Source organism: Chiloscyllium plagiosum, unplaced genomic scaffold, assembly GCF_037043375.1.
Source record: "Chiloscyllium plagiosum isolate Xiang-an unplaced genomic scaffold, Cpla_swu_hap1 HiC_scaffold_22, whole genome shotgun sequence".
Classification (NCBI taxonomy): domain Eukaryota; kingdom Metazoa; phylum Chordata; class Chondrichthyes; order Orectolobiformes; family Hemiscylliidae; genus Chiloscyllium; species Chiloscyllium plagiosum.
Genome location: NW_028270160.1, coordinates 65,221,362 through 65,234,789, shown reverse-complemented (window position 1 = coordinate 65,234,789; position 13,428 = coordinate 65,221,362). Strand labels below are relative to the sequence as shown.

At 49.5% G+C, this 13,428-nt stretch overlaps 1 protein-coding gene across 3 annotated transcripts in view; it reads right to left on the bottom strand.

The window, feature by feature from the left end:
- rufy2 (RUN and FYVE domain containing 2) overlaps positions 1–13,012 on the bottom strand; it is a 93,308-nt gene extending 80,296 nt beyond the window's left edge. For 2 of the 3 annotated variants that reach the window (XM_043712251.2, XM_043712252.2), the window contains exons 1-3: positions 12,677–13,011; positions 10,522–10,695; positions 8,935–9,052 (exon numbers count right to left, since the gene is read on the bottom strand). In XM_043712251.2, coding sequence (XP_043568186.2) covers positions 8,935–9,052; positions 10,522–10,695; positions 12,677–12,923 — 539 coding nt within the window. In that variant the 5' untranslated portion in view covers positions 12,924–13,011. Of the gene's footprint in view, positions 1–8,934; positions 9,053–10,521; positions 10,696–12,676 lie in introns of all 3 variants that reach the window. The other variant, XM_043712253.2, reaches the window with a different exon arrangement.
- Positions 13,013–13,428: the final 416 nt, after the last annotated feature.

Genomic DNA, 13,428 nt, shown 5'->3' with positions numbered 1-13,428 from the left:
GTGCCAGAAGTGTGCCTAGCTGCAGAAGTTGGAGCTCTGGGTCTTGAAGCTTGAGCTGCGGTTGAAGACACTGCGGAACATCTGCAAGGTTGAGTGTTATGTGGATAGCACATTTATGGAGATGGTCACACCGCAACTAAAGGGACTTGAGGGAAGAGGGTGACCACCAGAAAGTCCAGAAAAAAAACAGGAGTTCCCTCAGGTCCCACTAACTGGTATTCCATTATGGAACCTACTGAGTGTGCTGGTACATCAAAGGAATGCAGTCAAAGTCAAGCTTCTGGCACCACATGTGGCTTGACTGATATGAGAGATAGGGGATTCTTTAGTCACTAGAGCTGACAGGCATTTCTGCAGCCAAAGATGTGACTCCAGCACAGTCTGTTGCCTCCCTGGTGTCGGGTCAGGGATATAATTGAAAAGCTGTAGGGCACCCTGAAAGGGGTGATGAGTTAGAGATCTTGGTAAATGTTGGTAACAATGATATGGGCAAATTGAGGAATGAGGTCATGCATCAAGAATTCAGGGAGCCAGGAAATAGATTAAAAAGCAGGACCTCCACCAGTTGTAATCTCTGGATTACTCCTGGTGCCACGTTCAAGTGAGTTTACAACGAGATTAGGACAGATGTATGCATGGTTCAAGGGTTGGTGCAAGAGGGAGGGTTTTAGATTCCTGGATCACTAGGACCGATTTTGGAAGAGGTGGGACACGTACAAACAGTATGGCCTGCACCTGAACCACTGGAACCAATATCCTTGCAGGTAGGTTTACTAGTGCTATTGGGATCAGTTTCAACTGGATTCACAGGGGAAGGGAACACAAAATATCGATGAAACAGAGACACATCATGCCATAACAAAGGAAGCAAGTCAGAATGAGTTCAGCTATGTTGAGTGTCAAGAGAATTCGGCAAGGCTGGATAGTCTTTAATGGTGAGAGTGTAATAGGTAAGACTGATGAGTTTATGGGGTGGACTGACACATTGAAGTATGATATTATTGTCATCACGAACATGATTGAGGAAAGGTCTGAACTGGCAACTTAACATTCCAGGCTACAGGCCTTTAGGTGAGACAGTGGAGGGTGTAGAAAGGGGGTTGGTGTAGCACTATTAATAAAGGGCTCAATTACTACAATAAGGACAGATATCTTGGAAGGATCCTCATGAGGTTTTGTGAGTAGAATTTAGGAATGATAAAGTGGCAGCTAATTCACTGGGAATATATTATACGCTCCCAAAGATTCAGCAGAAAATAGAGCAGAAAATATGTAGACAGAGGTGTATATAATTGTGTAATTATACTAGGGATTTCAACTTATGCAACATAAATCAGAAAAAGTGTTAAGGATTCAGAGAGAATGGATTTCTCGAAATGTATCCTGGGGATTTTTTTTTTAAATATCAATACGTAGAAAGCCTAACAAGGGATAGCGCAGTGCAAGATCTGGGGAAAGTGCAGGAATATTTTAGAGATAGCAACCACAATACGGTACAGTTCAAATTTGTTCTGGACAAGAAAAATCATGGTCTACAAAAGACGCCTTTGGATTGGGGAAAGACAGGTTTTATTTTAAAAAAGCAGAATCTGGCCATAGTAGACTGGGAACGTTTCCTTGCAAGTAAGTTTACAATGGAGCAATACAGGGCATTCAAAAGGAACTGGGTCTAACACGTACCCTTTGGAGGGAAACATAGGAGGAAGAATGCCAGAGAACCCTGGGTGTCTGGGACAATTCAGGACTGGATAAGGTAGAAGAGCAGGTCTTTTAGCAAGTCCAAAGGAAGCAATTCAGCTATGGTCCTAGACAAATACAGGAGTTCCAGGAAGGAACTTAAGAAAGCAATCAGAAGAGCAAAAAGGGGCACGAGAAAGGACTTGCAAACAGGATTAGGGAGAATCCTAAAATATTTTATACATACATTAAAAGGTTAACCAGGGAAACAGCAGGTTAATGCACATGGAATTCAGGGAAACGTGGCAAGATAGATCAGAAACTGAGTCATAGAACACAAAGCATAGTGGTAGAAGGTTGCTAGAGTGACTGGAGGCCAGTGTCCAGCAGTGTACGATAAAGATCTGGAACCCTTACTGTTTGTTAAATACATAAATTATATAGATTGAAAACGTGAAAGGAATGTTAAGCAAATTGGCAGACAACACCAAGACTGGTAGAGTGGTCAGCAGTAAAGATGATGGTTGTAGATTACAGGGAGATATTGATGGGCGGATCAGACGGGCAGACCAGTGTCAGATGGTAATAATCCTGTTAAGTACAAGGTGATCCACTTTGGAAGGAGAAACAGGATGAGGGAGTCAGGGCATAGAGTATAAGACCAAGGACGTAATGTTGAGTTGTACAGAACCTTGGTCAGGCCAACAACTGGAGTACTGTGTGCAGTTTTAGTCACCTCACCACAGGAAAAATGTGATAGCACTGAAGGGGATAAAGGGTAGGTTCACAAAGGTGTTGCCTAGGATGTAGAAATTGAACTACAAGGAGGGAATAGATAGGCTTGAATTAGATTAGATTTACCTATGGTGTGGAAACAGGCCCTTTGGCCCAAAAAGTCCAAACCGACCTTCGGAAGAGTAACCCACCCAGACCCATTTCCCTCCAAATGATGCACCGAACACTATGGGCAATTTAGAATGGCCAGTTCACCTGATTTGCTCATCTTTGGACTGTGGGAGGAAACCGGAGCACAAGAAACCCATGCAGACACAGAATGTGAAAACTCCACACAGATAGCTGCCCAAGGCTGGAATTGAACCTGGGTTCCTGGTGCTGAGGCAGCAGTGCTAACCACTGTGCTACCCCATTGTTTTCTTTAGAGCAAAGACGACTGAAGGGGGACATGTTGAAGTCTATAAGATCATGAGGGGTATGGACAGGGTGAATAGAGAGCAGCTGCTTCCATGATTGAGGGTCAATCACGAGAGGGCATAGGCCATCACTTACTCCATTCCCACCAAATTGCTGGCCACCCAAAATCCCAACGTCCTTGTATTGGCTCATATTGTTGATAGGCACGCTTTCTCTGGCATTGACCCACCCAATTCTGCTGTCCATCTGCTTTCACCCCTACAAAAGAATGTATGTGCCTTTGCAATCTACCAACCAATCTCTATTTCCCCTCAAAAGTACTTGACCATGTTGTTGCCTCCCAAATTTACTTCCTGGAATTCTATATTTGAATCCTTCCAATCAGGTCCTTGTCCTTCCACGGAAATGGAACAGTTCTGACATCTGATGTCACAGTGACCACGACAGGCTTGGTCTCATTATTGTTTACCTGTCGGGAGACCTTCACATCATCGTCCTCCAGCCTCTCTCCAACGTCTCCCAGCTGGGAGCAACTGTTCTCGTTTGCTTTCATTCTTCCCTCTAGTTAATCCACACAGTTACATCACAACCTCCCACACATTTACCCTCAGCCTCTTCCTTTCTTATCTGCATTTGGTCCCTTTGCAATATAATTTAAACGAATTCCACAGCAAAGGCTGTCAACCAACAACAACCTCTGGCTCTCACAGCTACCCTAACTATACGGCCTCCATCCAACCTCTTGTAGGAGCTGTGATTTAGTCTCCCAGTTTTCTCACTAATCAGAGGAGTGTTCAATATAGTTGCTTGAACAAAAACAGGATTCTTCAGGTTAAACTCATTTCTGAAGAGACCAAATGATCTTATGAAACAGCCACCAACCTGCAAAGGAGGGGATACAAATTGTTATAAAATGGTGACTTACTGCTTGGCCGAGTAGCTGATCAACTGCTTGTAGTCCAATCAGCAGGGAACTTATGGTTCTTTGGGTACTTGTAAGGATATAAAATATTTGTGACTAACTAATGGAGGTAACAGGGATACTCAGTCATTGAGGACTACAGCACATAAAAAGGGCCATCATAGAGTCATAGAGATGTACAGCACGGAAACAGACCCTTCGGTCCAACCCGTCCATGCCGACCAGGTATCCCAACCTAATCTAGTCCCACCTGCCAGTATCAGGCCCATATTCCTCCAAACCCTTCTTATTCATATACCCATCCAAATGCCTTTTAAATGTACTAGCCTCCATCACTGCCTCTGGCAGCTCATTCCATACACGAACCACCCTCTGCGTGAACATGTTGCCCATTAGGTCTCTCATATCTTTCCCCTCTCACCCTAAACCTATGCCCTCTAGTTCTGGACTCTCCTACCCAAGTCGCAGGTAGATAGGATAGTAAAGGCGGCGTTTGGTATGCTTTCCTTTATTGGTCAGAGTATTGAATACAGGAATTGGGAGGTCATGTTGAGACTGTACAGGACATTGGTTAGGCCACTGTTGAAATATTGCATGCAATTCTGGTCTCCTTCCTATCAGAAAGATGTTGTGAAACTTGCAAGGATTCAGAAAAGATTTACAAGTGTATTGCCAGGGTTGGAGAATTTGAGCTATAGGGAGAGGTTGAACAGGCTGGGGCTGTTTTCCCTGGAGCATCGGAGGCTGAGGGGTGACCTTATAGAGGTTAACAAAATTATGAGAGGCATGGATCGGATAAATAGACAAAGTCTTTATCAGTCTGATTGCAATTGCCGTAACAATTCTGCTTTGCCAGTCCAATATCCAGGGAGGAGGAACTGCGAACGTATGAGTGTTTTGTTCGGCTGCGTTGAGTTATTATTATTTATCGGTTTGTTGCTGTTTATTATTTATTTAGTTAAATTGTTAGTTGGGGTTTTTAATATATATTTTTCTAGATATATTTATACATTTGTACATGAGGGCGGGTTGGTATTGTTTTGTATTTGTTGTAATATTAAAAATATCTATTTTTCAATAAAAGTATACTTAAAAAAGAGCCATCAGCCCATCACAATTGTGCCAGTCAAAAAGAACGACCTAACTATTCCAATCCCGTTTTCCTGCACTTGGCCCAAACCCTCGTATACTTTGACATCACAAGTGCACATCTAAACACTTGTTAAAATGTTGAGGGTTTCTGCCTTTGCCATCTTTACAGGCAGTGAGTTTCAGATTCCCATCACCCCTTGGGTGAAAAAGACTTTCCTTACATCACCTCAAAGTTTTCTGCCCCTTTACCTTAAGTCTATGTGCCCCCGTCATTGATCGCTATCAAGGGAATAGGCTTTTCCCAACCACTCGATCAATGCCCTTCATAATTTTATATATCTCAATCACGTCCCCTTTCAGTCTCCTCTGTTCCGAGAAAAACAACCTCAGTCTGCCCAGTCTCACTTCATACACTCTGCAGTCTCCTCTACATTGGGGAGACAGGCCGCCTACTTGCGGAACGTTTCAGAGAACACCTCTGGGACACCCGCACCAACCAACCCAACCGCCCCGTGGCGGAACACTTTAATTCCCCCTCCCACCTCGCCAAGGACATGCAAGTCCTTGGCCTCCTCCATCACCAGACCATGGCAACACGACGCCTGGAAGACGAGCTCCTCATCTTCCGCCTAGGAACCCTCCAACCACAAGGGATGAATGCAGATTTCTCCAGCTTCCTCATTTCCCCTCCCCCCACCTTATCTCAGTCCCAACCCTTGGACTCAGCACCGCCTTCTTGACCTGCAATCTTCTTCCCGACCTCTCCGCCCCCACCCCCTCTCCGGCCTATCACCCTCACCTTAACCACCTTCCACCTATCACCCCTCCCCCAATTCACTCCTCCCTACCTTTTATCTTAGCCTGCTTGGCACACCCTCCTCATTCCTGAAGAAGGACTTAGGCCCGAAACATCGATTCTCCTGCTCCTTGGATGCTGCTTGACCTGCTGCACTTTTCCAGCAACACATTTTTCAGCCCTGGCAACATCCTGGTAATCTTGAAACAAAGTAACAGATGCTGGAAATCACAATGGGTCAGACAGCATCCATGGAGAAAGCGCAATCTCATGTTCAGTCTAGATGACTCTTCGTTAGAGTTGAAGTGTGGAGGAAACAGCATTTATGCTACAGTTAGTGTGGGTGGTGGGTGTCATATACTGGTGGAGAAAAGATATTGATCATTTAGACTAAATGATCAGAATGTAAGAATGATACAACAATGGTGTGTCGAACTGCCAGAATTGAAAGGATAGAGTCCCACTGGGAATGGGAGGAGCGGAGAGAGGACAATGAGAACAGAATGTAACAAGCTAAAAGAAAGGGAAGAAATGGGAGTTGGTACATAATTTGAAGGTGTTGAACTCAATATTAAGGCCATAAGGATGAAGTGCATAGTCTGAAGATGTTGTTCCTCCAGTTTGCGCTGTGATTAATTGGAGCACTGCACCATGCAGAGGACAGATACGTGGGCACACAAACAGGATGGTGTGTTAAAATGACCGGCTGTGGCAAGGTTGGGGTCATGCTTGTGCACAAACGGGAGGTGTTCCGCAGTCACCCAGTCTGTGTTTGGTTTCTCCAATGCAGAGTAGGCCGTATTGAGTGCAGTGAATACAATACACAAGAATGGAGGTGGTACAGGTGAAATGCTGCCGAAAAGACTGTTCAGGCCCTCAGATGGTGACCAGAGGGGTGGTGAAGGGGCATATGTTGCATCTTCTGTGGTTACATGGGAAAGTGCTGTAAAGGGTGGTGGTGGTGGTCTTGGTGGTTGCAGAAGAGGAGTCCTCTAGGGAGTCCTGGAGTGAATGATCCTAGCGAAATACTAGGGGGAGTGAGGGGAAGGTGTGTTTGATGGTGGCGTTTTGCACGAGTTGTCTGAAATGACCAAGAAAAATCCTTTGAATGTGGAGGCTGATAGAGCAATAAGTGAGGACAAGGGGAACCCGATCACAATGTTGAGAGTGATGTGAAGGCGCAAGGGCAGAAGCATGGTTGATAAGTCAGATGCGATTGAGGGCCCAGTCAACCACAATGTCAGGGAAGAAACTAGCAATGTCAGCAGTATTGTTTTGGAAGGTGGCATCATCTGAATAGGTGAGACATATGTGGAGGAACTGGGAGAATGAGATGGAGTCCTTGCAGGACGTGTAATGTGACGAGCTGTAGTGAAGGTCCTTTGGGAGTCAGTGGACAGTTTATTCCCTGAAATGGAGACAGAGGTGTCAAACTGACTATGTAAAAGTTGTAGAGGAGTGGAAGTTGGAGGCAAAATGAACAAAATTTTCAAGGTTCTGACGAAAGCATGAAGCAGCACCGAAGCGGTCACTGATGTACTGAAAGAGGTTGTGGAGGAGGCCAGTGTAAAACTCGAACAAGGATCGTTCCACATACCCTTTAAAAAGGCAGCCATAACCGGGACCCATGTGGATGCCCATAACCACTCGGCAGAAGACTTGGGAGAAGTGAGATGAATTAAAGGAGAAATTGTTCAGTGAAATACGTTCAGCCAGGCGGAGGAGATGGTGGTGGATGGGGATTGTTCAGGACTCTAGTTGAGGAAGAAGTCCAGAGCTCTCAGACCATCCTTGTGGGGAATGAAGGTACAGAGGGTTTGGACATCCATGTTGAATAGGAGGCAGTTAGGGCCAGGGATCTGGAAATAGTCAAAATGGCGGAGAGCATTAGAGGAATCGTGCATGTAGGTGGGCAGGATCCAGACAAGTAGAGAGAGGATACATCCAGATAGGAGCAAATGAGTTCAGTGAAGTAGGAAAGACTGGTATGATGGCTTACCTGGACAGTCTGGTTTGTGCATTTTGGGAGGGAGGTAGAAGTGGGCTGTCTGGGCTTGATAGACTACCAGGTTGGAGGCCAGTTTCCATTGGTCCGGTGGGAGGGGAGGGAATCCCTGGAGATAGTGAGATCATTGAGCCCTGGCAACAGAACTGCTAATCTCCTCTGCACCCTCTCCAGTGCAGTCACAGCCTGCTTAGAAAATGGTTTCCAGAACTGTACACAATACTCTAATGCAAAGAGAGTAGTGAGGCAGGATAAAATGGGACCATAACTTAATGGGTTACTGAGAAGGGGGTAGTAGTGAAACTGGAGTAAAGGAGGTAGTTCAAATTTAGTAAAGACATTCATATTTAATGAGCTTTGGACATTATCTTGCAATCTTAATTCTCATTCCGACCGTCATCTTTTAGGGTGGACAGTTACATTTTACTGCTACCACTGAACTTCCTTTTGTTCACACTTCACTTTCCCAGCCTCTTATTTGCTTAAACCCTGTTATATTATCAAATCTTTCCAAGTTCTGATGAAGGGTTATTAACTCTTTCTCATGCCAGACACTTCCTGACATGTTGGGTATTTTGGATCAGTGGTGCTGGAAGAGCACAGCAATCAGGCAGCATCCGACGAGCAGCAAAATTGACGTTTCGGGCAAAAGCCCTTCATCAGGAATAAAGGCAGAGAGCCTGAAGCGTGGAGAGATAAGCTAGAGGAGGGTGGGGTGGGGAGAAAGTAGCATAGAGTACAATGGGTGAGTGGGGGAGGAGATGAAGGTGATAGGTCAGGGAGGAGAGGGTGGAGTGGATAGGTGGAAAAGGAGATCGGCAGGTCGGACAAGTCCGGACAGGTCAAGGGGACAGTGTGGGCTGGAAGTTTGAAACTAGGATGAGGTGGGGGTATTTTGCATTTTCTCTTTTTATTTCAAATTTCCACTATCGGTAGTATCGTATTTTTGATATCAGCTTTGAAAAAGCATCCTTTATACAGGCTTGAGGGGCTGAAATGACTCTACTGTTCTCATGTTTCTGCATTTGAGGAAATACCTCAAGATGCTCCAACATCCCACTCAAGAATAACATTCTCAAGAACCTGATCAACAAAGATTTGAGGCAATCCCTTGTGTGCTTATTCCCACAGGGATCACTGCCCAGTAACTGAAACTAAGATGAGATAGTGGTGTCCCTGCAGGTCAGGCTGGATGGATCCCACAGAGCTCAGGGTTGCAGCAAGATCTCCCTGACCTTGTTTCTGGGATATTATGGCTTTCCCTGGAGAACGTGAAATCTAAATCCTTACTTTAAGCCAGGCAGGTCCCGAACACTGGCTGCGATCTCGGCGACCTCAGGACAAAGTTTCTCCACCAGCTCCAAGGGGCCCCACAACGACTTATTCTGACCCAGGAATGACTTCCTCACTGGTGCAGAAGGGTAAAAAAGATCAAGTTACAAATAGTATTACTATCTGATCTCCCCATCAGTACCCTCCACTGACACTAATTCGTTTGGCTGAACTGGTCCTCAATAATTTCTCCTTTGAATCCTCCCACTTCCTCCAAATGAAAGGGATAGCCATGGGCACCCGCATGGATCCCAGTTATGCCTATCTCTTTGCCGGCTACATGGAACAGTCCATCTTCCGTACCATTCCCCACCTTTTCCTCCGCTACATTGATGACTGCATCAGTGCCATCTCGTGTTCCCATAAGGAGTTCGAACAGTTCATCAACTTCACAACACATTCCACCCTGACCTTAAATTCACCTGGACCATCTCAGACACTTGCCCCCTCTTCCTGGACCTCTCCATCTCCATTAACAGGGACCAACTCAATACTAGCATTTTCTACAAACCCATCGATTCCCACAGCTATCTGGACTACACCTCTTCCCACCCTCCCTTATTCACAATTCCTCCGCAGCATCTGCTCCCAGGAGATTGCCTCCTTCTTTAAAGACCGCAATTTCCCCTGCCACATGGTTGATGACGCTCTCCAGCGCATCTTATCTACTTCCTGCACCTCCGCCCTTGCACCCCACCCCTCCAACCGCAACAAGGATAGACACCTCACCCCCCGCCCAGGTGCTCACCTTCCAGGCCACCAACCTCCATTTACATTGCATCATCCTCCTCCATTTCTGCCACCTACAAACGGACCCCACCACCAGAGATACATTTCCCTCCCCAACCTATCCACTTTCCGTAAAGACCGCTCCGCTCTCTCTGCGATTCCCTTGTCAGTTCCATGCTCCCCACCAACACACCTCCCCTCCCGGCATCTTCCCCGGTCACTGAAAGGGTTGCAAAACCTGCGCCCACACCTCCCCTCTCACCTCCATCCAAGGCCTCAAAGGAGCCTTCCACATCCATCAAAGTTTCACCTGCACTTCCACATGTCATTTACTGTATCCTTTGCTCCTGATGCGGTCCCCTTTACACTGGGGAGACAGGATGCAGAGCGCTTCACAGAACAATTCCAAGATGCCCACACCAAACAACCCCATCGCCGCACTGCTGAACCTCAGCATTTGCCGTCCTCACTTTCTCCAACAACAATAATACCAGATGAGGAACAGCTATCATTCTCTGAACGGTTGAATGTTTGGTTAACACTGACTGGATCACCTTATAGGGAAAGGGTGAGCTCCAGAATAAAGTCAGACTGGGGAAGAATGGGGATGGAGAGAAGACCACAGAATTCTCTCAGTTAGAAAATTAATACAAGTACCACCAAGAAATATTCATAATTGAGGGAAATGACCACCACCATTGACATCAGAGAAAGCAACTCAGTGATAGCCCCTTCGGCCAGGCTAACTGACGTAATCAAAACAATAAGGGGGAAAACAGCATTTCCATCATTCCTGGGAAAACTGAAAACTTTTACCTTTTAGCCCATGCTTCAGGCAGTGTTCCAGCACTACAAAGAATTGTTGCAATGGGGCATAGTCCGAGTCCAGAGTCCGCCCAAAGCTCAGAGCTGATTCAATCAGTCCCTTGATGCTGAGGTTTGCCATATTGAGGAGATTCGTCCTTTCAATGGCCATTGGGTCCCTTAACCCTGGGCAAGGAAAGAAGCAGTGGATTAATGCCCAGGAGTGGGGAAGGAAAAGGGCAAGAGAAGCTGAGGGGTGGGGGGGGGGGGGTGGGGTCGGGGGCTGCTGGGGGTTGGGATGGGGGTGAGGGTTGCCGCAGGGTCGGGGTGAGAGGTTGGGGGCATTGCCGTAGGGTGGGGGAGGAGGGTGGAGGTTAAAGGTTGAGGGGTTGTCATGGAGTGGGGGTGAGGGGTTGCATGGGGTGGGAGTGGAAGTTAGTGGTTGGGGGGTTGCCATGGGTTGGGATGGGGGTTAGGGGTTGCCTTAGGGTGGGGATGGAGGTTAAGGTTGGGGGGGTTGCCATGGGGTGGGGGTGGAGGTTAAGGGTTGTGGGGGTTGCCATGGGGTGGGGGTGGAGGTTAAGGGTTGGGGGGGGGAATGGGAGTTCGGGTTAGGGGTTGGGGGGGGTTGCCATGGGGTGGGATGGGGGTTAGAGGTTGCCGTGGGGTGGGGGTGGAGGTTAAGGGTTGGGGTGGTGGAGGTTAAGGGTTGGGGGGGGGGGGGGAGAATGGGAGTTCGGGTTAGGGGTTGGGGGGGGGTTGCCATGGGGTGGGATGGGGGTTAGGGGTTGCCGTGGGGTGGGGGTTAAGGGTTGTGGGGGTTGCCATGGGGTGGGGGTGGAGGTTAAGGGTTGTGTGGGTTGCCATGTGGTGGGGGTGTAGGTTAAGGGTGGGGGGGGGGGGGGGAAATGGGAGTTCGGGTTAGGGGTTGGGGGGGGTTGCCATGGGGTGGGATGGGGGTTAGAGGTTGCCGTGGGGTGGGGGTGGAGGTTAAGGGTTGGGGGGGGGAATGGGAGTTCGGGTTAGGGGTTGGGGGGGGTTGCCATGGGGTGGGATGGGGGTTAGGGGTTGCCGTGGGGTGGGGGTTAAGGGTTGTGGGGGTTGCCATGTGGTGGGGGTGTAGGTTAAGGGTTGGGGGGGGGGGGGAGAGAGAGGGAATGGGAGTTCGGGTTAGGGGTTGGGGGGGGTTGCCATGGGGTGGGATGGGGGTTAGAGGTTGTCGTGGGGTGGGGGTGGACGTTAAGGGTTGGGGTGGTGGAGGTTAAGGGTTGGGGGGGTTGCCCTGAGGTGGGATGGGTGTTAGAGGTTGCTGTGGGGTGGGGGTGGAGGTGGAGGTTAAGGGTTGGGGGGGTGGAGGTTAAGGGTTGGGGGAGTGGAGGTTAAGGGTTGGGGGGGGTGGAGGTTAAGGGTTGGGGGGGGTGGAGGTTAAGGGTTGGGGGGGGTGGAGGTTAAGGGTTGGGGGGGTGGAGGTTAAGGGTTGGGGGGGGTGGAGGTTAAGGGTTGGGGGGGGTGGAGGTTAAGGGTTGGGGGGGGTGGAGGTTAAGGGTTGGGGGGGGTGGAGGTTAAGGGTTGGGGGGGTGGAGGTTAAGGGTTGGGGGGGGTGGAGGTTAAGGGTTGGGGGGGTGGAGGTTAAGGGTTGGGGGGGGGTGGAGGTTAAGGGTTGGGGGGGGTGGAGGTTAAGGGTTGGGGGGGGTGGAGGTTAAGGGTTGGGGGGGGGTTGCCGTGGGGTGGGATGGGGGTTAGAGGTTGCCGTGGGGTGGGGGTGGAGGTTAAGGGTTGGGGGGGGGAATGGGAGTTCGGGTTAGGGGTTGGGGGGGGTTGCCATGGGGTGGGATGGGGGTTAGGGGTTGCCGTGGGGTGGGGGTTAAGGGTTGTGGGGGTTGCCATGTGGTGGGGGTGTAGGTTAAGGGTTGGGGGGGGGAGAGAGAGGGAATGGGAGTTCGGGTTAGGGGTTGGGGGGGGGTTGCCATGGGGTGGGATGGGGGTTAGAGGTTGCCGTGGGGTGGGGGTGAAGGTTAATGGTTGGGGGGGGGGGGGGAAATGGGAGTTCGGGTTAGGGTTAGGGGTTGGGGTTGGGGTTGGGGCGGGGGCTGGTTAATGCCCCCGGGAGGAGGGAGCGGTTTGGGGGAAGGGTCAGGGAACACCGCAGGCCCGGACTCTCCCTCACCCCGCGGGGCCGCCTCCAGGCCCGGCTCTCTGCTCGTGGCTGCGGCCGAGAAGGTTTCTGACGCTTTCCGGGCGAAGGCGAAGATGGGAGCCTGCCAGGAGGGCTCGGCCGCGGCACCGGCCCCTTGCCCGGCTCGTGGGCCCGGGCTCTGCTCGTCCTGAAGCCGCAGGATCCCAAAAGGCCGCTCCCGATCGCGGCTCTCCCCGTCCCCCAAGCCCGGCGGCAACTCCGGCTCCGCCGGCTCCATTCTGCGGCGTTAAACCCGCCCTCACTCCCAGATCAATACTGGCTCAGGCCCGGCTCTGGGAGGAGCTTCCAGAACATTCCGACTGTTCACTCCCCTAATCCCAGACCACTCCCTATTCCTGACCTGGACACTCACTCCCCTAATCCCAGACCACTCCCTATTCCTGATTTGGTCACTCCCCCTAATCCCAGACCACTCCCTATTCCTGACCTGGACACTCACTCCCCTAATCCCAGACCGTTCACTCCCTATTCCTGATTTGGTCACTCCCCCTAATCCCAGACTACTCCCTATTCCTGATCAAGTCATTCCCCTAATCCCAGACCACTCCCTAATCCTGATCTGGTCACTCCCCTAACCCCAGACCGTTCACTCCCTATTCCTGGTCTGGTCACTCCTTTAATCCCAGACTACTCACTTCCTATTCCTGATCTGGTTACTCCTCTAATTGCAGATCACTCACTCCCTTTTCCTGGTTCTGGTCACTTCCCTAATCCCAGACCAC